This window comes from Eurosta solidaginis, chromosome 3, assembly GCF_040869045.1.
Source record: "Eurosta solidaginis isolate ZX-2024a chromosome 3, ASM4086904v1, whole genome shotgun sequence".
Taxonomy (NCBI): domain Eukaryota; kingdom Metazoa; phylum Arthropoda; class Insecta; order Diptera; family Tephritidae; genus Eurosta; species Eurosta solidaginis.
This window is the reverse complement of record NC_090321.1, coordinates 49,113,634-49,141,286: the sequence shown is the minus strand read 5'-3', so window position 1 is coordinate 49,141,286 and position 27,653 is coordinate 49,113,634. Positions and strand designations below refer to the sequence as shown.

At 34.4% G+C, this 27,653-nt stretch overlaps 2 protein-coding genes and 1 non-coding gene across 7 annotated transcripts in view; 2 read left to right on the top strand and 1 right to left on the bottom strand.

Annotated features, from left to right (window-relative positions):
* LOC137243674 (uncharacterized) overlaps nt 1-27,653 on the bottom strand; it is a 67,846-nt gene that overhangs the window by 25,484 nt on the left and 14,709 nt on the right. The window contains exon 1 of one of the 3 annotated variants that reach the window (XM_067771624.1): nt 7,477-7,625. The exons of 1 other annotated variant lie outside the window; for it this stretch is intronic. Coding sequence is in view for 1 of the 2 variants with exons in the window: in XM_067771623.1 (XP_067627724.1) it covers nt 7,330-7,374 (45 nt within the window). In the remaining variant the exon portion in view is untranslated. Of the gene's footprint in view, nt 1-7,329; nt 7,390-7,476; nt 7,626-27,653 lie in introns of those variants that run through there. One more of the 3 variants, XM_067771623.1, reaches the window with a different exon arrangement.
* LOC137243675 (divergent protein kinase domain 2A) overlaps nt 2,132-27,653 on the top strand; it is a 38,480-nt gene continuing 12,958 nt past the window's right edge. Inside the window, exons 1-2 of one of the 3 annotated variants that reach the window (XM_067771628.1) lie at nt 2,132-2,148; nt 21,795-22,025. The gene's annotated coding sequence lies outside the window, so the exon portion shown is untranslated. Of the gene's footprint in view, nt 2,149-7,061; nt 7,244-21,706; nt 21,727-21,794; nt 22,026-27,653 lie in introns of those variants that run through there. The other 2 variants (XM_067771626.1, XM_067771627.1) reach the window with 2 other exon arrangements.
* On the top strand, nt 27,446-27,518 carry TRNAK-CUU (transfer RNA lysine (anticodon CUU)). Its single transcript has one exon. It is a non-coding gene; the product is annotated as a tRNA-Lys (tRNA).

Here is a 27,653-nt window from a genome sequence, read left to right as displayed (position 1 = left end):
TATACTATATATACCACCGATCTTTATGATTTTTTCAGACAACAATATATGCTATATACCTAAGCATTCGTTGAAATTTGAAGCCTCTAGCTCTTAAAATGGGGCAGTAATTACGAAAAGTTCCTTATCTGAACAATCGGTTGTGGGGGATATATACTATATATACGACCGATCTCATCAATTTTTTCAGGCAACAATATGTGCAATATACGAAAGTATATGGTGAAGTTTGAAGCTTCAATCTGTTAAATTGGGTAAGATATTACAAAAATCCTCTTTTTCTGAAAAATCGGTTGTATGGAGGATATATGCTATAGTGGTCCGATCCGGTCGGTTCCGACAAATGTCTAATCGGACACCCAAATACACCCGCTCACCAAATTTTATCAAGATATCTCAAAAATTGAGGGACTAGTTTGCATACAAACAGACAGACGGACAGACGGACATGGCTAAATCAACTCAGCTCTTCAACCTGATTATTTCGGTATACTTAATGGTGGGTCTATCTATTTTCCTTTAAGGACTTACAATTTTCGGTTTCGTGACGAAATTAATATACCATTTCATTTTCATGAAAGGTATAAAAATCGATACTTCTTTGATTCAAATCGATATTTTTCGATAAAGAGTCGATAGAAAATAGATAACAAATCGGTATTTTTTGATAGCAAATCTATAAGGGGCACCAGTGGAGTAGGAAGACATCTTGCCCCAGGCGATGCTCACTGGGGGGCGCCAAATGGTCCGCAAAGCAGAATTTCCTCGATAATTTGTATTTTTATTATTGATTTCTGGAAAATATTACCTCGCAGTATAAAAGAAATTGAACGTAAAACTCCGTTAGAATTACTTACTTTTGTAATCTTGTATGATGGAGAAGATGTTTGTCCAAATTTGCGAGTGGCACTTCAAATACTCTTGACTATCTCAGTATCAATTGCTGCGCATGTTCATTCAGCAAATTAAAACAGATTTTGAAGGGGCAAGTTCGCCTAGGTGACCTAACATTTTTAAGTATGAAAGAAGAAACATTTGAAATGATAAATTTTGATGATATCATTGATATATTTGCTTCCTCAAAGGCAAGGCAAAAATGTTTTGGCCCGGGTGCAACTTTTTGCCTATTTGATCTACATTAGCCGCTTAGTGTAAATTAAGCGCTAGGTGATTAGCGAATTACATAGAAAGCAGCAACACAAAGTAAGCTAGTTCAGTTGGCTAAGGGGTTTGAGATGAAAACGGTTAAGCAACAGTGGACCAAAAAAATAACTATTGTAAACGAGCGCATGAAATGTACCTACGAATGTGCAGGTAAACGAATTAACAGCGTGGCGACAGGGGGACATACATAACAACAAACACACGCATTCCATGTACTTTGATTTTGTGAATCTCTCGGTTAAGTGTCAAAAACGTACGGAGCCAGAAGTAGAAATGTCAAACAAAGGACCAATTAGCTGATTTCCCTACACCACCTGTATGGTTCCCACAAGATGAAACTGTTAAGCTAGCTGAAGCGTTTTTTTCAAGCTCGCTTGCAAAAAAAGGAACTATTGTCCTCCATTGCCGCGTCGAGTAGTGCTACTGCCGCTAAATGTGAATTGCTTCATAAGAATATATGCAAGGAATATTTTGCCTCGTACTACATATTGGGAAAAGTGCGACGAAGGGCCACCTTAATATTAATATTATTGGCCGATATAAAAATATGAGAGACCTTGAAGGGAGGGATGGGTAAAGGAGTGATCTCCCTGAACTTTTACAACTTTCAATCATGATATTAAATTTTGAACGATTCCTAATTTCATAAAGGAAACCGCATAACCCCAAACATAAAAACAGTACGATTTGCATAACAAAAAAAAAAAAAAAATCCGAAAATAATTATTTTAAGGCACAGCCTATTAAACGTAGACGCGCGCAAATAACCACTTTTTAACGCACAAACAATCTAAACTGCGATTCAGCAAATATAAAAAAATGATCAACTAATGTAAACAAACAAATACAACAATGATCATTGATTTTTTTGATTTTTAATGTGAAGCGACAAGTTCGCTGTATTATTGAGCAGTAAAACAATAAAAACGAAGTAGAATAAAACAATCAATCATGGGTTGTTCCATCGTCACTGGTGAAATAATTGTAAGCAATATTTCATATTTTTTGAATCAATGTGATAAAACCAGCTGGGTACTTCTGGTGCTAATAGATATGCTCTGACACTTAGTATTCAATTATTACTGTTATGTAAAAAAAAACTCACAATATCTCAGTATATATGCAAATTATAATAAATTTTATAATTGTCGCGAGTGAGACAAGAACTATACGCTATCTATTAGTAAAGCCAATTGTTATAAAAACTCTGAGAATATATGTACCTAAGTAGCTTGTTTTGTTTAAATAGTGTTACGAATTTCTAGAATTCTCGATTATTCTGCGCCTTCTGCTATCGTTCGAATCAATGAACTAAATACAATGAAATGTTCTGTACATAAAATCATCTTTATTAACAGCACTACTATCGTAGTAGATCTTTACAATCTCGTGTATTCGCATACTTTACTTATATCGTGTTAAAATCAAACTGATTATATTCCTTATCGTGTGGTGCTTTTATACGCTGAGTTGCCTAGTTCTCATATTTCTACCAGGCTCTACACTTTTATCGTACAGCCGGCTTGAATATTTGCTTATTTACTTCTCTTAAGTGCTGCATCTCATATTCTTATCTTCTATGTATGCAGTTCACTGTGTTCCTGTTCTCGTAGCTATTTGTTGTCTCTTTTGTTTACATTGCTGTTGTGGTTGTGCAGCATTTATTTACTAGCGGCGTAGTGACGTGTCGAAACTGCTTAGATATATCCGCCACAATACTTTTAGATATACGAACATTGGGGAAATATTATAGCATAAATGTAAGTGTATCTGGGCGACCGAGCTTTGCTCGGCAACGTTTCGTTGTGCTGGCAACGTTTCTCGAGTATCTTCATACGCCGAATTATTAATTTCAAAAATTTTTTCGTTATACACTATGAAAGTCTCACAATTTTATTACTTTCCAAAAACTTGTAAATTTCACGAATGACAAATATTAGTTATGACAACTGGCAGTTAGTTTAATTAAATGTCAACTTACTTCCCTAAGTGCCATCTGTTGGTAAGTAGTTAAATGGTTAGATGTCGTTTTCAAAATGAACATATGCCTCTAGTGTTCAACGGTAGCAAATTACCATAGTGAGATGTCTTCTTGCTATGGTGAGAAATCTTTATAATAGTAATCTGTGAGAAATTACAATTATTCATTTCATATTTGCCAAAAATATGCATTTAAATATATTTTGCTAGAATTTGCCACCGTGCCTTGATATTGCATTTAAATTTTATTAGCGTGTGTGAAATTAAGAAAATTAAGTCGAATCATGTGTAAGATTTATTTACGAAGATTTTTAACTTTAATGTTCTCCTTTAAAGCTTTAATAGAATATGAGTAAGTAGAGTACTATTTCGTCTAACTACCCCAACCCTAAATGGTAACCCTACTCAAAAATGTCCCTACTGTAATACGGAGTGAAATACCTTTCGTTTGATACCCATATCGGCATTTCTAATGCAATTTTTTTGATTTCGAATAGGTGGTAACCCTAAATGGCAACCCTACCCAAAAATGCCTCTATTGTAATGCGGAGTGAAATACCTTTCGTTTGATACCCATATCGGCATATCTAATGCAATTTTTTTAATTTAGAATAGGTGGAAACCCTAAATGGCAACCCTACTCAAAAATATCCCTATTGCAATACCTTTCGTTTGATACCCATATCGGCATATCTCATGCAATTTTTTTAATTTCGAATAGGTGGCAGCCCTAAATGGTAACCCTGCTCAAAAATATCCCTATTGCAATGCGGAGTGAAATACGTTTCGTTTGATACCCATATCGGCATATCTCATGCAATTTTTTTTAATTTCGAATAGGTGGCTACCTTAAATGGCAACCCTAACCAAAAGTATCCCTATTGTAATGCGGAGTGAAATATCTTTCGTTTTATATCCATATCGGCATATTTCATGCAATTTTTTTTTATTTCGAATAGGTGGCAACCTTGTGAAACATTCTGAGTGGCAACACCTAGGTATAAAGTCTTAAGCCCCCATTAGTGATACTTAGCATAGACTTGACTTGACTTGGCGTAAACTTGGCAACTTAGCCGCGGTTATACTCCACTTGGCGCATAAAATCTGGCATCATAATCAGCGTTGAAATTTATTTTTAAATAAATGTCAATTTGTATGACAAAATGTCAAAATGAAATGGAAACAAACAAATGGCATCTCAAAATGTAAACGTCACTTAGAACTTACATAGAAAATCAAAATTCAACAGACTTCTAAGTCAAGTTAAGCTTTGAGTAATCAGTAACATGCAATGTTCATTTAACAGAACTGTAAGTGACAGTTCGAAAGCCAAGTCAAGTCTATGCTAAGTATCAGTAATGGAGCCTTTAGAAGGTGATACATTATCTCTGTGCCAAATTTCATTTAAATCGGTTGAGCCGTTCCCGTGATCGTTCGGCTATACAAATATACAAGAATTGCTCGTTTAAAGTTATAAGATTAATTGTTGTTAAATGATTTTATTGCTATAATTGAAACAGAGCTGATCAAAATTTTTATACTGAAGTGCAAATCCAATACATATACAAAATTATGTGTACACTGAAACTTTTTTAAATAAAAAAAATTATTTGAAATGTTTCAAAAATTTTGATGATCTCCTAATGATTAAGTTTTGAATACAATTTTTTCTTCTCAGTGCTACAATATTTTTGAAAAAAATTTTTTTGTTAATTTGTTAGTGTAAATCTGAATATCATACCGAAGTGCCTTGGCTTCATATGAAAGTGCTTTTTCTTTGCGTTTTCATCTGAATCGAATTGATATGTGAGAGCATATGGGGGTGCTATGAAAATTTTTTTTATATACAAAGTGTGAATTTGTATCTGTGTCTATTCTTCAGGGCAAAACAAAAACAAAAGTGCTTTAAGTGTATACGGATTGAGCAGCTCTGATCTAAAATATAATGACGGGTGGAGTATTCTAATCGCTTAACGGGCTAAATAAATTTGAGTTACGGAAAATTCTAAGAGTTTTTATTTTCTAAGGCTTTGATTCAGATTCAAGGGCCACGAAAGAATCCATTTCATAGATAGATGTTAAATTTTTAATTTTAATTTCTACTGGACGTTATTAGCTGATAGCTGTGTTAGGACCATAAGGCGTATTAGCAATGCCTACTCACTTTTAACAACTGTTTCTGCGTATATGTTAAGGGTGGGACATACTTCATTGTTGGATAATTCCTTAACAATTTTAAATACATCAAAACAGGATTGCTGGATATATTTTAAACGAGTTTCTAACACTGTGTAATAAATACGAAATGAAAGAACTTTGCAAAACTTAGAATAACAACTTTTGATGTTTTGGTCATGAGTGGGACAAAATTTATACTGTTTAATGCATCTAAGACTTGACTTAGTCGTTTAAAAAATTGATTTGATTTTTTTAAATTTCATATCTCCCTCCCGAATATAATATCCATTCATGGGATGCGTTTGCATGGAATGACCCAAGTGTAGGTTCATAAATTGGTTAAATGACTTTTTACTTACAAACTTATGTTTACTTTAATGCTGCAAAGAGCAAAAATTTTCAGATCAAATGACTGCTATAATTTCTATGCTCAAAAGAGTGAGCGAGGATTGAACACCTGCAACGCTGGAAACACCCATGTGCAATACAAAATTTCAAGTTCAAGATCAAATAGATCTACAATGAATGCATGATGTAAGTTAACCCAAAATAAACTAGGTTTTCATTTGACGCTTTTTATACCCAGCTGTACTTGTACACAGGATATTATAACTTTGATTGGATAACGGTCGGTTGTATAGGTATAAAGGAGTCGAGATAGATATAGACTTCCATATATCGAAATCATCAGTATCGAAAAAAAATTTGATTGAGCCATGTGCGTCCGTACGTCTGTCCGTCTGTCCTTCCGTCCGTTAAGACGATAACTTAAGTATATATTGAGATATCTTTCACCAAATTTGGTGCACGAGCTTATCTGGACCCAGAATAGATTGGTATTGAAAATGAGCGAAATCGGATAATAACCACGCCCACTTTTTATTTATATAATATTTTGGAAAACGCAAAAAACCTGATTATTTAGTAAATAATACACCTAGAATGTTGAAATTTTACGTGTAGACAGATATTGACTCTTGATAAAAATTAAAAAAAAAAAAATTTAAATGGGCGTGGCACCGTCCACTTGTGATAAAATCAATTTTACAAATATTATTAATCATAAATCGAAAATCGTTAAACCTATAAGGAATGCTTTGAAGAAAAATTAACGAAACCCGTTAAGAACCACGCCCACTAGTATATAAAAGATTTTTAAAAGTATCGTGGGCGAATAAAATAAGCTATATCTTTGCAAAAAAGAGCTTTATGTCAATGGTATTTCATTTACCAAGTGGATTTGTAAGAATAAATAGCAAAAACTTCAAATTAAAAAAAATGGGCGTGGCAATGCCCCTTTTATGACTAAGAAATTTTCTATGTTTCGGGAACCATAACTCGAAGAAAAATTAGTTCAGAATAAAACCATATGTATATGTATTGTGGCGAATGTTGACATCACTAGTAAATAATCACGTCAGAACAAAAACATGAAGCGGCCACTCTTATATGCATGTCCACGTTAAAGCTGGCAACACATACATACAAGGCAACGAAGAGATACTCACAAACACATGTACTCATCAGCCGAAGTAGTTACACATACACCCGCATATGGCTACAAGATAAAGATAGACTACAAATATACATGTAGAAGATACAAAAGTTCTAGAAGGCGAAATGTCTAGACCTTAGGAGAAATATGCGAACGAAGCAAGGTAGAGTATAAAAGCAGCACAAGCCGAGTAATCAGTAATCAGTTTGACTTAAACACGCTATTAGTTACGAAGTGCAGTATAATTGTACTACGCTCAAAGTAGTCTAATAAAGACCATTTTGTAATACATAATATTATAGTTATTTATTCGACAGTTCAGCGATTCGAACGTTAGCAGAAGCTCGTAACAGTATAATTGCGCAGCTTTGTAACACTATTAAGCACACAAAACAAACAACAACAGCTTTTCAAGTGTACAGCTGGGTATGTAACGTTCGGTTTCACCCGAACAAGACTTCCTTACTTGTTTGATTTAAAAATAATAAAATACTGTAATTTTAATCACAAACCAAGCAGTTCAGTTTGAAACTGAAACCCAAGCTAAACGCTGTCATTGCGTTAAATTTTGCAAATATTAAATTTTAAACCATATTTCGATGTTTTCTTATTTCAATGTTTTCATATCATTTTCACAAATTCACTTCGATTTTATTTACCTTTTGAGAACTTATCACAATGTTTACACTATTTTATTAATTATTAATTTTTTTTTATTGTACGTGAATGTATTAGTATTATTTTTTTCTCTCCAAATAATAAAAAGAATATAAAAAATCGCTTAAAAAACCTTACACCTCAACGATACAAACACGATTAACAATGTTTTAAAAATATTCTGATGTTTTTCCATCTTTCTCTTTTGAGTGACGATTATTAGAGTGCTTACGAGGGTTGCACTTTATATTTTGCGCCTTGACAACACTACACCTGATTAGCTGTAATTAAATATTTTTATTGTAAAGTTTGGTATTTTTTGGCATGAACTTGCATAGAACGTTTTCACTTACGAGTTTTATTTGTGTTTTTAAAAATTCATATTGCCTAAAAATGGAATTAACCCGTGAACATTTTCGTGCGATGATTCACTACGATTTTCGACGTGGAGTATCGAGACAGGAGTGCATCAATCAACTTACTTCTACTTTTGGTGTTGAATTACCACACTTAGCCACTGTGAAACGATGGTACAACGAGTTCCTACGTGGCCGCCAATCTTTGCAGGACGAATTTCGTGAAGGTCGTCCAAAAATGGTGGTTGTGCCAGAAACAGCCGATGCTGTGCGTCAATTGATAATACAAGATCGGCATGTGATATATCGCGAGATAGAGGCATCCTTGGCCATTAGTGCGACCAGCATACATTCAATATTGCACGAACAATTGGTCGTAAAGAGGATTTGTTCTCGTTGGATACCGCATAATTTGACAATTTCCCAAAAAAGGACGATTGGTGTAAAGAAATGTTCAAGAAATTTAGTCGTTATGGATCAAAGCACGTCTATGACATCGTAATAGGTGACGAATCTTGGATCTATGCATAAGAGCCGGAAACAAAGCAGCAATCGACTGTATGGATGTTCCAAGACGAGCATGATCCAACAAAAGTTGTTCGCTCAAGAAGCACCTCAAAGAAAATGATCGCCTGTTTTTTCGGAAAATGTGGTCATGTCGCAACTATTCCACTAGATAAACTTAAAACGGTTAATTCTGAGTGGTATGCAACCATTTGTTTGCCAAAAGTTTTTGTAGAATTAAGGAAAATCAGCCGCCGAAGAAAAATCATTCTTCATCAAGACAATTCGAGCTCTCACGTATCGATTCACACAAGAGAGTTTTTGAGGACTCAAAAGGTCGAATTGATGGGTCATCCGCCTTACAACCCTAATTTGGCACCTAATGATTTCTTTTTATTCCCGAACATCAAAAAAAAAATGCGAGGTCAAGGTTTTTCAACGCCTGAAGGAGCTGTAGAAGCCTTCAAACAGCTCGTTTTAGAGGTGGCCTCTTCTGAGTGGCAAAAGTGCTTTGAAAATTGGTTCGGGCGAATGCAGAAGTGTATTGACTTGGATGGAGAATATTTTGAAAAACAATAAAACTATTTTCCTTAATGATTTTTAATAATCGGGGATTGCCCATATTGCTTTTATTTAAATGTATGAAAACATTTATTTGAAGCAATTTTTTAATTTTATAATTTATTTAATGATTTGGTTGTTTAAATTTTTCCCAAATCATTAAATAAATTTTCCTTAATATTTGTCTGTGTTTTCATTATTGGGCGCAAAACATAAAAGGCGACCCTCGTACAATTAATTTGACCGATCAACGCCGGCTGTGAGAGCTCAACATACAAATGCCAGTCACCCCACCTTTTAAATTTATAAATATTTACATACACTATAGAAAAAATAAATAGATTGACAAAAGTTCGCTCAAATAATTAAGGTTCAAATAAACAAAATTGGTAAAAGTCGCACAGAGGGTTAATTAAATAATCAGCCCAATTCCAAACAAAAATTCCTTGCGAGGTTTTTTCCATTCCTCGTATTCTAAATTAAAAATTCTTATGAGTTTTTTCACTTCTCCCTTCTTATTCTGAACAATGTTCGAAAAGGGGAAAACCGGTTATTAGAGAAAAGTAGGTATTATGAATGTGATTGTAAGTGAGATTTCTCTGCCACTTCTTAAGAGTTTTTTCACTTGTTAAATTAAAGGGAATGCATCAAAATAGTTAAAGTAAATTGGTTATTTTAAGAAAGAACACTTACTTGTACAAATTTGTGCTAAAATATGTACATTCTACCGCAATATTCTTTATTTTAAGTCGAAAATTATATGAATAAACCACGGAAGGGCTCTTAGTAAATTTGATGCAGCTATTCAGGAATTGCGCAGGGATTTCTTAAGAAGGCTTAAATGGACTTTGGCGTATGTCGAAAGAAGAATTCAATTCGGCTTGGCCGCTAGACAATGGCTTTACTGAATGATAGCAGGCAACTCCTCTATTGATGTTGCTGTGGCACCAATTCATTAATAATTTCAGTCAATACCAAGTGAAGTGCATTGTTTATATTTTATTTCTCAATTTTTAACAAATTCCCAACAGCAGTTAAACTTTTAAATTTCTTAAATAAAAATAGAAATGCGTCATAAAATTTCAATTGGAAAAAAACCGCTGACTTCGAAAATTCGAAATTCCTATTCCCCAATTATTGTTCTCCCTAAGAGAAAAGAATTGGAGGAATTTTTCCGCGGGTATGAAAAAAAATCGCGAGAACAAAATTCCGAGGGAATATTTAGAATTCGACTGTCAAGTTTTCTACTCTAAGCGCGATATCCAGATCACAAGAAATGAAAAATTCCATACGAAAAATCTCTTTAGAAATGCTTAAGCAAAATTTCGTGTCTCAATTAGTAACCATCTCTCTTGAAAACTCGCTTTCTGCTACTTTTTTCTAAATATTTTTTAGCAAACTTTCACCGGCCAGCCCTGCCAAAGTCCAACCTTCGCTAACGCTATAGCTGCATCGCCAAAAATCTCTAAAAGAGTATCAAGTGCGCAGAAAAGCATGCACAATATAAAATTGTATAGGATTTTGCACTTAAAAACATAGGCCTGGTTTTTCAGTAGGTGGTTAAGCTAAGTTTAAACTAAGTTTGCTTAAACTCCAGTTAAACTACTGAGCAATTTTTTAGTCACAGTTTAAGGCCGCCTTTGGGGTATGCTTTTTGTGCGGCCGCCGTGGTATGGTGGTAGCGAGCTCCGCCTACCACACCGAAGATCCTGGGTTCATGCCCCGAGAAAAGCAACATCAAAATTTTAGAAACAAGGTTTTTCAATTAGAACCCACATTTCTAAGCGGGGTTGCACATCGGCAGTGTTTCGCAAGCACTCCGTTTGTATTTCTGCCATGAAATGCTCTCAGTGAAAACTAACCTGCCTTGCAAATGCCTTTCGGAGTCGGCATAAAAAAAGTAGGTCCCGTTCGGCCAATTTGTAGGAAAAATTAAAAGAAGCACGACGCAAATTTGAAGATAAGCTCTTCCTAAAATCTCTTCGGGGGCTTAGCGTGTTACATTTATTTATTTTTTAAATTATACATATATATTTCATTTTATTTTCGTGAAAAAACTGTAGTATGGAATCTTACATTTGAGTCCAGTTAAAGAACCACAAGTTGTTAATTAAATTTGTTCAACTTAAGTTAGGGTTACCAGATGCCCGAGATATGAATCGGGGACACTTCCAACAGAAAAGGTAATCAAATTTCAATAGTAAAAAGTTTGACCAAGTTTAACCTTCTAAACGCAGTCGAAGACGGGAAATTGCACCCAGAAAACTGCAAAAAAATTTATAGAGGGTAGGGGAATATTGTAAATAATTTAAAAATTTGCACAAACATGTTATTTATTACATATAATTATTTATACATTCTTTTTTCTTACTTCTAATTTCAAGAATCTGGTGCTCTTTTTCTGTCAGCACTTCCCGACATATTTCTGGGAATTGCTGATTTTTTTTTTAAAGTTCAGCATTCTCAGGAAGGGTTAAAAGTTTTTGGAATTCGAGACATGTAAAATCTGAAAAATTTAACTTCACTCGAAGGATGTGCCCAACATTTTCAACAATCAAACGATTTCTTTCTTTTGTCCATTGCGAGCTCATCAAGGAGAAAATCTCTCGCAGTTCGCATTGTGACATGGTATCGAATAGAAAAATTGAGCAATTTTGAGCACTTCCGAATATCCTTCGAGATCTTTATTAGCTGAACAAAACGCAGTCATTTTGGCGCTTGCAGATTTTGTGCAAAAAAATCGTGATCATCGGCCTTGGATTCCAAAAATTTTCTCAAATGTACTCTTTGATCATGTAACAAAGAATAATTGATGGTCACTCTTTTTTTCAAGCAATTAAAAGAGGCATGGTTCTACTTCACTATATTGCAAGTTTTGATCTGTTTTGAAATCTAACCATTTGAAAACTCTGAATTCCGAAAATCCTGACGTCCAAAGTTTCAGATATTCTAATGTTTCACAATAAACAATATCGATTTTTGCCAAAAATTCGTCTCAAGCATGGTCCTTTCCATCTTTTCTTAATTGTGCCAAATTCGTCCTTACAGCTAATGGAATAAAATTCGATTTTTGTCTTTCATTCACTTTTGACAGGAGATCATCCTAAACTAAAATTATATCTAAAATGCTATCGTAAAATGGGGGACATTTAGAGTATAAGCGGAGACGCTGGGGCAAATCGTCGAAATCGGGGACGAATCCCCGAAAGTGGGGACGTCTGGCAACCATACTTAAGTAATAGCATTTTTTGCTTTATAAAAAATTACCTCTTACTGAGTATGGTATGATTCTCGAGTTAAGCCACTGTTTCGAAACAACTCTTGAGATTTTAGAAGTATGCCTAGTTATCAACATGAGCTCTAATGTTACTCAAGCCCAAATGCTTGTTGGGCATATTCGACGCCATTTCGAGCTAACGGAAATCACGGATAGGTTAACTAGGCTTTAACCCAGCCAGATCGACCGCTTAAGCTCAGCTTAAACTTCAGTTAAAGTAGACTGAAGAACTGCAGAATAAGTTTAAGCGTACGTAGTTTAACTGACAAACTGTGTTGAACTTGTACTGAAAAACTGGCACATACAGTACTAATATTTAACAACCGGAGTCGGCAGTTAAAAAACGTCCAAAAATGTCGGTAGCAGTATAAAAAATGCATTTTGAACCTAAAAACAACCGTCCGAAACTGTACGTGTTTTACATGTGTACATGCCTACATTTGCGGGTAAAAAAACGCTTATCGTCACTTAAATAATTAGGACACCTATTTAGCGGCAATTATTAACTTATGATCTGTTTGTTTGACCATCGCCGAACAGTTGTCAAAATCTAGCACACATGCGTGTGTACATATGTATTAGAAGATTAGTACTCAATGTTGTTGTTAGCCATTCTCATCACCTAAAGAGACTACAAACAGAGAGCTGACTAGAATTGGTCGAAAAATGTCAGCATACGGTGTCAGCCAGCTTAGTATGTAGGATTGCCAATGTATTTGAACACAGACTGTTAATAGAAATAACCCAGCAAAAATTGGCCTAAGCAGTTGTAACCAATAAGAAATACAGCTGCAGCGCTTTTTGATCTGCTGGTAATAGTATAGTTGAGGGGTCGACTGCTAATGCGTCCAAAAATATCGAGAGAGGTGTCAAACGACGCGTCTTGACATCAGTATTAATAATCCGAAGGCGGAAAATATTCAAAAGATATTAACGAAAAACCGAAAAATTACCCGGGGGTCCCTCCGAAAGCGGAGGTGCGATCCATAGTATTTTTGCGCAGAATACCTCTCTGCATTGGCGGCATTCGGCTGCGCTTATAAGAAATTACACTGGGTGGGTCCAACACCGGTTTGAAGACAATAACTATATCCGCGAAAAACACTTAAGTTCACAATTTTTTTGTAGGTACATCAACCACATGAAAATCGCCAATTTCAACTGCAAATATCTCCAGACAGAGATACAATTTTTCTTTTCCGCCTGCGGATTATTGTTGTCGAGGTCAATACGCGTCTTTTGACACCTCTCTCGATATTTTTGGTAGCGTATTAGCAGTCGACACCTCAACTATACTATTACCAGCAGATCAAAAAGCGCTGCAGCTGTATTTCTTATTGATTACAACTGCTTAGGCCAATTTTTGCTGGGTTATTTCTATTAACAGTATGTGTTCAAATACATTGGCAATCCTACATACTAAGCTGGCTTATAGTATATGTATCTTATAACATTATATAGGTTATCATATACAGCCATGGAGTGACGGACGCGTGCTCACCTACCATAGCAAAGGTCGTGGGTTCAAGTTTTTTCAATTAGAAGCAAATTTTTCTAAGCGGCTTCGACCACCGACAGTTGTTTCGCAAACACTCCGAGCGTATTTTCGATGAAAATCTTCCAAAAACCCTGATGCCACGTTATAACAATTTTTCCCAAATTATTAAATAAATTGAAATTCATCTCGTTACACAATTTTTTTGGATTTTTGTCACACTTTAATATAGAGAAAAAGTCGTTTGTTGCAATTTTAGACACGAACATCTCGAAAACTTGGACCAATTTTTAAAAACTGACTACGTACTAAGGTTCTTGCCACCGATATTTTTATATATTTGTGGAACAAGTTTTAAATTATTTAAATGGATTTTAAAATGCTATTTTCAACAATCTTGGAATCAAAATCCAATAATCCCAAGGTCGTCAACCCTAAATACAACTGCGGTGCTTACAGATTAAGGGCCGTTTTTTCGACTGCCTGTTAATGTGGAGATTACGCAACTGGTAGATAAATTTATCTACATGATAAGTTTGGTTTGGTTTGCGCAATTTTCCTCCGAAGAAATTTAGGCCGAGCTTCTCTTCCATTTTGCGTCGCGCTCCTTTTAATTCTTCCTATAAACTTGCGGATCTACATATCGTTTCCGACCGCTAAATATTCGTCAAATTGTTGTGGAAGTTTGACAGCTCTCCAAATGGATGTAAAAGATACTGTCGAAATCAATTTTAGACCAAAAATATTTGGTTGAATAACTGTAAATTTTTTGCAAAAGGGTTATAATGGGGGAGAAGTGTAGAACTCTGATAAAATAGTCCTTAAAAAAGTTAGTGGAAGAAGTTAAGAACTTGATATAAATCCGCATGCAGTAACGAGCAATAGGAAAGGGAAAGATTGCACGTGGAAATCGGCTCTTTGTTGAGTACAAACAAAACAAATGGCGCTGTCGCAGCAACAAATTATAACGGGTGTAAATTTTTAATTTGTAGGCAGGATAAATACAACGGGCATTGCGGCCACCGTGGTGTGATGGTAGCGTGCTCCGCCTACCACAACGAAGATCCTGGGTTCACGCGCCCGGCAAAGCAACATTAAAATTTTAGAAACAAGGTTCTTCAATTAGAAGAAAATATTTCTAAGCGGGGTCGCCCCTCGGCAGTGTTTGGCTAGCACTCCGTGTATATTTCTGCCATGAAAAGCTCTCAGTGAAAACTCATCTGCCTTGCAGATGCCGTTCGGAATCGGCATAAAACAAGTAGGTCCCGTCCCGTCAATTTGTAGGAAAAATTAAAAAGGGAGCACGACGCCAAGTGGAAGAGAAGTTCTGCTTAAAATCTCTTCGGAGGTTATCTCGCCTTACATTTATTTATTAATTTGTTGAAATGCAGGGACCTTGTCGTGTTATACGATCACGAATGAAAAAACCAATTTCACTCAAATAATTAATATGAATCTGGCAAACTTGTTATAAATATTGTAATTAAACAAATTGTGTAATGAGTACGTATGATAACTAGTAAACATGTAAGAGCTATTGCGATTCAAAATTGGATTTCGATTACGGATCGTATAGCACGATACGGGCGCAGTTTTTATACTCAGTTGAGCAGAGCTCACAGAGTATATTAAGTTTAATTGGATAACGGTTGGTTGTACATATATAAAGGAATCGAGATAGATATAGACTACCATATATCAAAATAATCAGGATCGAAAAACAATTTGATTGAGCCATGTCCGTCCGTCCGTCCGTCCGTTAACACGATAACTTGAGTAAATTTTGAGGTATCTTGATGAAATTTGGTATGTAGGTTCCTGAGCACTCATCTCAGATCGCTATTTAAAATGAACGATATCGGACTATAACCACGCCCACTTTTTCGATATGGAAAATTTCGAAAAACCGAAAAAGTGTGATAATTCATTACAAAAGATAGCTACAGCGACGAAACTTGGTAGGTGAGTTGAACCTATGACGCAGAATAGAAAATTAGTAAAATTTTGGACAATGGGCGTGGCACCGCCCACTTTTAAAAGAAGGTAATTTAAAACTTTTGCAAGCTGTAATTTGGCAATCGTTGAAGATATCATGATGAAATTTGGCAGAAACGTTACTCCTGTTACTATATGTACGCTTAATAAAAATTAGCAAAATCGGAGAAGGACCACGCCCACTTTAAAAAAAAATTTTTTTAAAGTAAACTTTTAACAAAAAATTTAATATCTTTACAGTATATAAGTAAATTATGTCAACATTCAACTCCAGTAATGATATGGTGCAACAAAATACAAAAATAACAGAAAATTTCAAAATGGGCGTGGCTCCGCCCTTTTTCATTTAATTTGTCTAGGATACTTTTAACGCCATAAGTCGAACAAAAATTAACCAATCCTTTTGAAATTTGGTAGGGGCATAGATTTTATGACGTTAACTGTTTTCTGTGAAAATGGGCGAAATCGGTTAATGCCACGCCCAGTTTTTATACACAGTCGTCCGTCTGTCCTTCCGCATGGCCTTTAACACGATAACTTGAGCAAAAATCGACATATTTTTACTGAACTTAGTTCACGTGCTTACTTGAACTCTCTTTATCTTGGTATGAAAAATTAACGAAATCCGACTATGACCACGCCCACTTTTTCGATATCGAAAATTACGAAAAATGAAAAAATGCCATAATTCTATACCAAATACGAAAAAAAGGATGAAACATGGTAAGGATTGTTTTATTGACGCGAAATATAACTTTAGAAAAAACTTTATAAAATGGTTGTGACACCTACCATATTAAGTAGAAGAAAATGAAAAAGTTCTGCAGGCCAAATAAAAAACCCTTAAAATCTTGGCAGGTATTACATATATAAATAAAGTAGCGGTATCCAACATATGATGTTCTGGGTCACCCTGGCCCACATTTTGGTCGATATCTGGAAAACGCCTTCACACCACTCCCTTTTAAAGCTCTCATTAATACCTTTAATTTGATACCCATATCGTACAAACACATTCTAGAGTCACCCCTGGTCCACCTTTATTGCGATACCTCGAAAAGGCGTTCACCTATAGAACTAAGGCCCCCTCCCCTTTAAAATACTCACTAACACCTTTCTTTTGATACCCATATTGCACAAACGAATTGTAGAGTCACCCCTGGTCCACCTTTATGGCGGTATCTCGAAACGGCGTCCACCTATGGAACTAAGGATTACTCCCTTTTAAAATACTCATTAACACGTTTCTTTTGATACCCATATTGTACAAACAAATTCTAGGGTCACCCCTGGTCCACCTTTATGGCGATATCTCGAAAATGCGACCACCTATAAAACAACCACCACTCCCTTTTAAAACCCTAATTAATACCTTTAATTTGACACCCATATCATACAAACACATTCTAGAGTCACCCCTGGTCCACCTTTATGGCGATATTTCGAAACGGCGTTCACCTATAGAACTAAGGCCCACTCACTTTTAAAATACTCATTAACACCTTTCGTTTGATGCCCATATTGTACAAACAAATTCTAGGGTCACCCTTGGTCCACCTTTATGGCGATATCTCGAAACGGCGTCCACCTATGGAACTAGGGATTACTCCCTTTTAAAATACTCATTAACACCTTTCTTTTGATACCCATATTGTGCAAACAAATTCTAGGGTCACCCCTGGTCCACCTTTACGGCGATATCTCGAAACGGCGTCCACCTATGGAACTAAGGATTACTCGCTTTTAAAATACTCATTAACACCTTTCAATTGATACCCATATCCTACAAACGCATTCCTGGTCCACCTTTATGGCGATATCTCGAAAAGGCGACCACCTATACAACAACCACCACTCCCTTTTAAAACCCTCATTAATACCTTTAATTTGATACCCATATCGTACAAACACATTCTAGAGTCAACCCTGTTCCACCTTTATGGCGATATTTCGAAACGGCATCCACCTATAGAACTAAGGCCCACTCCCTTTTAAAATACTCATTAACACCATTCGTTTGATGCCCATATTGCACAAGCAAATTCTAGGGTCACCCCTGGTCCACCTTTGTGGCGATATCTCGAAACGGCGTCCACCTATGGAACTAAGGTTTACTCCCTATTAAAATACTCATTAACACCTTTCTTTTGATACCCATATTGTACAAACAAATTCTAGGGTCACCCCTGGTCCACCTTTATGGCGATATCTCGAAACGGCGTCCACCTATGGAACTAAGAATTACTCCCTTTTAAAATACTCATTAACACCTTTCATTTGATACTCATATCGTACGAACGCATTCTAGAGTCACCCGTGGTCCACCTTTATGGCGATATCTCAAAAAGGCGACCACCTATACAACTACCACCACTCCCTTTTAAAACCCTCATTAATACCTTCAATTTGATACCCATATCGTACAAACAAATTCTAGGGTCACACCTGGTCCACCTTTATGGCGATATCTCGAAACGGCGTCCACCTGTGGGACTAATCATCACTCCCTTTTAAAATACTCATTAACACCTTTCTTTTGATACCCATATTGTACAAACAAATTCTAGGGTCACCCCTGGTCCACCTTTATGGCGATATTTCGAAACGGCGTCCACCTATGGAACTAAGGATTACTCCCTTTTAAAATACTCATTAACACCTTTCATTTTTCATTTGATACCCATATCGTACAAACGCATTCTAGAGTCAACCCTGATCCACCTTTATGGCTATATCCCTAAATGGCGTCCACCTATAGGACTATGACCCACTCCCTCATAAAATACTCTTGAATGCCTTTCATTTGATACACATGTCATACAAACACATTCCAGGGTTTCCCCCGGTTCATTTTCCCACATGGTTATTTTCCCGTTTGTTGTCACCATAGCTCTCAACTGAGTATGTAATGTTCGGTTACACCCGAAGTTAACCTTCCTTACTTGTTAATTGTCAATAACGTTGGAAAGTACCAACGAGTGAGAGAAATAATTTCACTTGCAAAGTCTGAAAGCACTCATAACCGAAACCATAGCCAAATTCTTGTTATTATGTTTTACTTGCAACAAAAGTTGTCTACTTTTGCATGTCAGATGACGCTTATGATGCGTTATTTGTAGCTTCCCATGCAACCTACTCATCTTATGGCGCATAGAAAGTGACTTATGAAAAAAAAATCGCCGCTAGGTGGCGCAAGGATCGGGTTATTCAAAAAAATCTTATTTGTGGTCCGATTTGGCTCATATTTAGAACAAATATTACATATAGTCCGGTAGAAGTGACATCAAAATATTTTGGAGATCGAAGAGGAACAAGCATACCTTCAGTTGTTTTACATTTGATTATAAATAGAAATTTGACACGTCCAACGCTTTTATTTAATTGTCTGATCAACGCCCTAGATTGATGGTGAGTGTTTTGACTAGTACCTAGGACCTACCTAATTATTTTCTAGCGTTTAGTATTATTATTACTTCATGTAAGTACTGTTTTCAATAAAACCGTTTAACTTAATTTTTTTTTTTATTATTTTATTTATTTTTACTATGACTAAGTATGCGCTATGTGTCGAGCCTATAAATGCCTTTTGACCAAATGACATAATCCTTATATAAGGTTCAAAGTTTTTTAGGTAGCAGCTTTTGAATATACATGCATACATACACATATAGATTTGTATATACCTAAATAAAATTACGAACAATCAAAATTTTTTGTTGACTTTAATAGGTTTTTCATTTTATTACTACATTCACGGGATTTCGCAGGTACTCTTTTTATACCTTTCATGAAAATGAAATGGTATATTAATTTCGCCACGAAAACCAAAATTGTAAGTCCTTAAAGGAAAATAGATAGACCCACCATTAAGTATACCGAAATAATCAGGATGAAGAGCTGAGTTGATTAGCCGTGTCCGTCTGTCTGTTTGTGTGCACACTAGTCCCTCAATTTTTGAGATATCTTGATAAAATTTGGTGAGCGGGTGTATTTGGTTGTCCGATTAGACATTTGTCGGAACCAGCCGGATCGGACCACTATAGCATATATCCTCCATACAACCGATTTTTCAGAAAAAGAGGATTTTTGTCATATCTTACTCAATTTAACAGATTGAAGCTTCAAACTCCACCATATAATTTCGTATATTGCACATATTGTTGCCTGAAAAAATTGATGAGATCGGTCGTATATATAGTATATATCCCCCACAACCGATTGTTCAGATAAGAATCTTTTCGTAATTACTGCCCTATTTTAAAAGCTAGAGGCTTCAAATTTCAACGAATGCTTACGCATATAGCATATATTGTTGTCTGAAAAAATCATAAAGTTCGGTGGTATATATAGTATATATATGGTGGTATACATAGCATATATATATAGTATATATATATATATATATATATATATTCGCAATTTTAGCCCCATTTTAACAGCTACAAGCTTCAAATTTCACCGAATGCTTGCGTATATAGCATATATTGTTGTCTGAAAAAATCATAGCGATCGGTTGTATACATAGTATAATATCTCATACAACCGATTGTTCAGATAAGAAACTTTTCGCAATTTCTACCCCATTCTAACAGCTATAAGCTTCAAATTTCACCGATTGCTTACGTATATAATATATATTATTGTGTCAAAAAATCATAGAGATCGGTGATATATATAATATATATATGATGGTATATATAGTATATATATATAGTATATATATTTTTTTTTTTGCGATTTCGGCCCCATTTTAACAGCTAGAAGCTTCAAATTTCACCAAATGCTTACGTGTATAGCTTATATTGATGTCTGAAAAAATCATTGAGATCGGTGGTATACATAGTATATATCTCATACAACCGATTGTTCAGATAAGAAACTTTGCGCTATTTCTGCCCCGTTTTAACAGCTAGAAGCTTCAAATTTCACCAAATGCTTACGTATATAGCATATATTGTTGTCTGGAAAAATCATAGAGATCGGTGGTATATATATTATATACCCCATATAAACTGTCATTTTTGCCCCTTTTTTACGGCTAGAAGCTTCAAATTTCATCAAATAGTTACGTTTACGTCATATATTTTTGAAATACGTGATTCGTAGTCATAGGTTTTACATACAGACCACAAAAAACGTGAAGCTCTGCATCCTCACACAAAGTACCTACCTATTTTTTATTTTATATTTATCTTAAAAATCGTTTAGATATGTTCAAATTTCACCAAATGCTTACGTGTATAGCATATATTGTTGCCTGAAAAAATCATAGAGACCGGTGGTATATATAGTATATATCTCATACAACCGATTGTTCAGATAAGAAACTTTGCGAAATTTCTTCCCCATTTTAACAGCTAGAAGCTTCAAATTTCACCAAATGCTTACGTGTATAGCATATATTGTTGTCTGAAAAAATCATTGAGATCGGTGGTATATATAGTATATATCTCATACCACCGGGTTTTAAGATAAGAAACTTTGCGCAATTTCTGCCCCATTTTAACGGCTAGAAACCTCAAATTTCACCAAATGCTTACGTATATAGCATATATTGTTGTCTGAAAAAATCATAGAGATCGGTGGTATATATATTATATACCCCATATAAACTGTAATTTTTGCCCCTTTTTTAAGGCTAGAAGCTTCAAAATTCATCAAATTTCATCAAATGGTTACGTTTACGTCATATATTGTTGAAATACATGATTCGTAGTCATAGTTTTTACACACAGACCACAAAAAACCTGAAACTTTGCATCCTCACACAAAGTACCTACCTGTGTTTTATTTTATATTTATCTTAAAAATCGTTTAGGTATGTAGATCTGTTTACTATATATATCTTATCTTATACATCCGATTATTCGGAGATTACGAACGGGATAAGATTATTGTTCAGCCCCATTCATGAAAGGTATGAAGTCTTCGGCACAGCCGAAGACAGTCCCGTTCTTACTTGTTTTAATTTTTAAATGTTTTTTTTTTTATTATTTGTCTGTATTTTTGTACCTTAGGCTGCTTATTCAAAAAATACGTTTCTTCGCCGTAATTACAAAATTTTGTATGCTTAAGAAACTCTTTGAATGTATAACAGGTGAACTGTACTGAAATTCTCTATTTTGTTTTTAGCTACCTACATCGATTGGTCCTCGCCAGCAACGGAAAATTCATTTAACATAACAAATACTTTAATTGGCTTGTAATCGATTTTTAATAACCGCTCCTGAATACATTGAAACAGCTGTTATCTACAAAACAACATATTTTACAAGAAGTGCTTTAAGACAAGTTCCGGATTTTTCGCAGTATCTGAATTTGCGATGGATAGTGTAGTTTTTTACAATTTACATATATATCAAGGTATGTATTAAATATATCGTCGCTTTCTGTTACCATTTTCTAAAGATTTTTAAGCAAACTTGTACAGGGAGCCCTGGTTTCACTAAAGAATATATGTACGTCTCATTATTTCGCACAAATCACACGCAGGTGATTTGTGATTATTTCGTGAGAAATGGCCCTGTAAGAATACAGCCATTTAAATACCAAGATAAAAGTTACTGTATGCATGACATAGCTGGTGAAGAATGAAATCATTTGCTTTTTGAAATTAGAATTTTCTACAATCAGTATTTCAAAATTTTTTCTTCATACGAGAATTATGCTTTCATTTTTTTAATGCTGCAATCATGCAGAGAAATAAGGATTTCATTCAGCACCGCATTCATTTGAAAAGAATGCTAAATCAGACTGCAGAAATAAATATACTGAAATCAATGAGTGCACTCAGGTGATTTCACATTTTTGGTGTGTGAAGTCACGCATTCAGTACCAATCACTTACTACAAAAATGCGCAAATAGTACCTAAAATAGTACGAAAAAATTTTAAGTTCCTCTTTATGAAAGCTTAGTTTTAAAAATTGGTTGAAAAAATTTTTATGAAGATATTTATCGTGAGAAGAGTTAAAACAACTTGCTCAAAAGCAATAAGCATGACAATTTTAAAAGTGTCGAGTTATATTGAAAAAAAGTATCATTCCGGCAAGTTGAACATTCCTCTCTTTCATATACAATTTTTTATTGGAGTTGCTGATATAGCGGTTTTTTTACTTGAGCATATTTAGTTAACCCTCGGAGCCCTTAAATTTCGCTATCACATCTTTAAAAAAATAAAGCTAGACAATATGCAAAACCACCCAAATAACACAAATCGAAAACGTAAGATTTTACAGCTCTGAACCCCAGACATCCCGCTCTATACATAGAAATCATACATTTTTTATTTGAACCTTAATTTTGAGAAATAACGGTTGAATAATATATTGCTTTCACAAATGCAATAGACTCTTTCAATAAGCAGAAGCATTTTTAAATTTACAAAAATTATTACTTATCTTCTCATGGTAAAAATTGGAAAAAATGGCTACAGTAAGTTTTCTACCCGCGTGTAAAGTTTGCATCATCGGTTTCAATAAATTTTTTTCCCGTGATCATTTTGATACATGTAAATCTTTATTTTTCTCGATTAGTTTATACCATTACGATGCAGAGTGACAGATGAAACCAATAACAATACTATCTTGGGTAGAATAAAGTAAAACAGATATATCCAAAATTTTACATCATTTGCGCACCATCCAACAACATATGGCACATTTACTTGTATATAAAAATTTGTGAAAATCGGCGTGATATCGAGCAATCTATTTAAGTGCGCTTTGGGTGTAAACTATTTACTTTACTGCAAAATTTCTAAACTGTATCTACTCGCTAAGAAGCATGGATCTTACTGATCTTGGTACTCACGTTTTTCTTGTGCTCTTTTTTCATAAAAAAATGTTCTTGTACTTTTACTGTTTTTTACGGTATTAAAATATATATATGGGGTATTCCATCCAATTTCGACCAATTTTGAACCCGACCTCTTAGAATTGGCTGAAATGTTTCTTCTTTCTCTAGCTTATGAAAGACGTTTTTCAGAATTTTTTCAAATTTTTTCATCCAGCTCAAAAAAAGTTATGAATTTTTAAAAAAGAAACGGTGTTTTTTTTCAAAATGCTATAACTTTTTCAAAAATTGACCGTTTGGGATCTTTTTTTTTAATTTGTTTTTAAATGTACTTTTCGGAAAAAATACAAAAAAATTTTTAAATTTTTTTTTTCAAGTAAATACAAAAAAAATATCGGCCCACTCCGGGATTAGTGGGGATGATTGCAGAATTGATTGAAGTTTTTTATGAAAAAAAAAAATGGCGAAATTCGAAAAATCTCGAAAAACTGAAAAATTACAAAAAAAAAAAAACTTTAAAAATTTTTTTGTATTTTTTCCGAAAAGTACATTTAAAAACAAATTAAAAAAAAAAGATCCCAAACGGTAAATTTTTGAAAAAGTTATAGCACTTTGAAAACAAAAACGGTGATTTTTTTAAATTCATAACTTTTTTTGAGTTGGATGAAAAAATTTGAAAAAATTCTGAAAAACGTCTTTCGTAAGCTAGAAAAAAAAAGAAAAACTTTCAGCCAATTCTAAAGGGGTTGGGTTCAAAATTGGCTGAAATGGGATGGAATACCCCATATATGTACGTACTCACTGTACTGTAAGGCTAGTGTTTTAGATAATTTTTTCTAGTTTCCCAATAATAGCAACATGTGCCGCCAAATGGGTTAATGAATATTCCAAAAAATTTTAAAACTTCACCTTATATTAGGGATGTCAATATTTTATAATTTCGGAACCCCGGGATTTTCGGGATCTTGTATTGTACTTAATATCGGGATTTAGATATTATTTAGATTTCAAAAACTTAACCTACGAAAGTGCGCAATATTATTTGGGATAACCTTTCATGCATCAAATCATATGGGTTCAAATTAATTCAGAAATAAATAGGTTTCAAACTTCGTTGCATAATATTTTCAATTCAAGCTAACAATCACATATTTAAAAAAAAATTATATACATTGTTTAATAAGACCATAATTTCTTGAGAACCATTTAATCTATTGTGATCTGATAGGTCAAAGAAATTTCATAACATTCTACTTATGTGTATGTTCGACTTTTAATACTAAGCAACATTCAAAAACTTCAAAAAGTATTCCTACATTCAAAACAGTACTAGTACTATAGGTTTGTATGTATTCGTATGTAGTTGTATGCACGCATGCTAAATTAATATTGAATTAGATATGCTCTAAAAAGCGGTTTTCTGACGGAACTTCATGTTTCTTAAGAAATTTGGAGTCCCAAAAATGCTAGAATTTGTATTAAAGGTGAAGTCTCTGAATTTATATCGTCAGCATGCAATTGTCAAATAAAAATAAAAAATGTATTCAAATAATTTTACACACCAAGCGCACCAGTAGGAAATGAGCGCATGTATGGGAATTTCTTTTCTTTCTTATTGCTACTATTTAATTATATAACGATCACTAAATTTGTACAAAATGATGCTTTTCGGACAATATTTTATTAAATTGCGTCTTCATTTCGGGAGAGCTGCGAAAATCATGCAATATTTATTCCAGAAAAGACCACAAACATATCCACTGGCAAGATTGGAGAAAGGTTTTTGTAAGTTTGTTTCATAAACTTCACCCTTAAATTGAACAATTGAAGTCTAAGCACTTCCGCAGTATTACTTTTACAAGTTTTCTTGCATACTGACGGCCCCCACAGTATGTACACACTAATTTTGCTTAATCGTTTCCCCAACATTTTTTTCAGAAAAATATACGTACTTATTCTCAGTACTAAGAAGTTGTTTTCATGATACAAATCAATGTAGAAAATTATGATTCTTGGTGTACGTTTTAGCACCACCAATTAACGGACTTAAGGGATTCACGTTTTTTGTTACTTTCTTTTTAAATGATCCCATCAAGTAAATGGAGAATTTTTGAAAAATTTTCTTTTGAACAAAAAGTGCTCAGAACGGAAAGAGTTTTTTATTTTCTTCTTTTATGGACGTTGTGACAGCGCACTGCCCTCAAGTCGTCCAATGAAACCAGGCTAATCCTGTTCATGCCGAGTCGTTGTAAGGCAATGGTTTGTTAACCATCGAAATCTAAAACTGCTCAGCTACAGAGAAAACCCCATCAGCTAAGTTAAATAAATGCCGTATTAGTAATTAAAGTACAAACACATAATGTATTGAATGTATGGAAGGATTATGTATTGAGGACTTAGATTGTAACAAATTGTCAGGAAAGAGTCCTTGTAATAATGAGTCACTAAATGAACTAAATAGAATGAGAAATAATAGGCAATTAAATAAAGACTAAAAACTTGAAAATAAAATAATTTAAAAAAAATTTTAAGTTAAACGGTTTTATTGAAAACAATACTTATGTACATGAAGTAATAATAATACCAAAAGCTAGAAAATAATTAGGTAGGTCCTAGGTACTAGTCATCACACTCCTCATCAACCTAGTGCGTTGATCCGACAATTAAATAAAAGCGTTGGACCCTTCAAATTTCTATTTATAGTCATAAGTAAAACCAACTGAAACTTAATCAGCTTATGATACGCCTCACATTTTTAGAAATTTCACGCGCCCAACGCTTTTATTTAATTGTCTGATCAACGCCCTAGATTGGTGAGGAGTGTGATAACTAGTACCTATGACCTACCTAATTATTTTCTAGCTTTTAGTATTATTAGTACTTCATGTAGGTATTGTTTTCAATAAAACCGTTTAACTTGAAACATTTTTTTATTATTTTTTTACTTATACTTATATACATTGAACCATGATTTACAGATGTTTTTGAATTTGAAATGAATATTTGCTAATAACAGTATTCAATACTGTCCCAGATGTGACTTTTACTTCATAAAGATATCATTAACAAGCTGTAATAAAAGAACTCAAGTTACTTGTGCATGGTGAAATAGACAGAGGTGCAAAATTATAAAATGTAAAATCACTCATTAGTGTAGTTAACCATATCAAGAAATGATTAAATAAATTTATTGCAAAGGCAAGCTTATATCTGCAAGTGAAATAGTCTCGCGGTCTGACAATATATATTTGGGGATTATCAAGAAATTCTGGGCCTTTGAATAATACAATCATATTTTATGTGTTTTTGATATAAAAAGGAACACTGTGCACTATTTGGCGTCTACTGTTGCATGTTTTTAAACGCATTTTTCTTCACCTTCACTGCACTATAATCTACAAAAAGCACTTCATTATATTCCTTATTTATGTGGCAATTCTACTTAACTTTTAAAAAAATTATGGTTATTTTTGTAGAAAATATCAAAATACAGTTTTACGATATAAAATGTCAAAACATTAAGTCAGAGTTACCGTCGCTATTGAATGCGAGAACCATATTTGGGATTTATGATTTGAAGTTATTTTATTGGATATAATATTTTATTACAATTATGTTTTATGAATGTGCTAACTCATTTATTCATGTTTCTTATTTATTTCAATCCGAACTGAAGTATGTATAATTGTATTTCATTCATTTGGGGCTAAATTGCCCGAACAAAACTTTTTAAAATCAAACATAATGTTTTAAATGAAATATGGCAGCCCGGTTAATTATAACGATTTTGACACCTTCAAACCAATCACAGGTATGTTAGCCATCAAAAGTACGAAAGTATCAACCCTGAAAACGGAAATATCAATGAAACTGAATGAAAAAGTGATTGCAGTCAACAAATTTTGCAATCACCGTGAGTGGGAGTGCTCTCGATGCTGTTGCATAACTGACTGTTGGGGTAAGGCGGAGGTGGCAATTGGCATGCTGGCAAGCCCGGCTAGCTCAGTCGGTAGAGCATGAGACTCTTAATCTCAGGGTCGTGGGTTCGGGCCCCACGTTGGGCGCCATTGTTGCATAACTGACTGTTGGGGTAAGGCCGAGGTGGCACTTGGCATACTGGCAAGCCCCTGCTAGCTCGTCGGGTGGGGTGAGTTTTTGCTCACCCGCCTTACCTACAGTTATACAAACAAGAGAGAGGT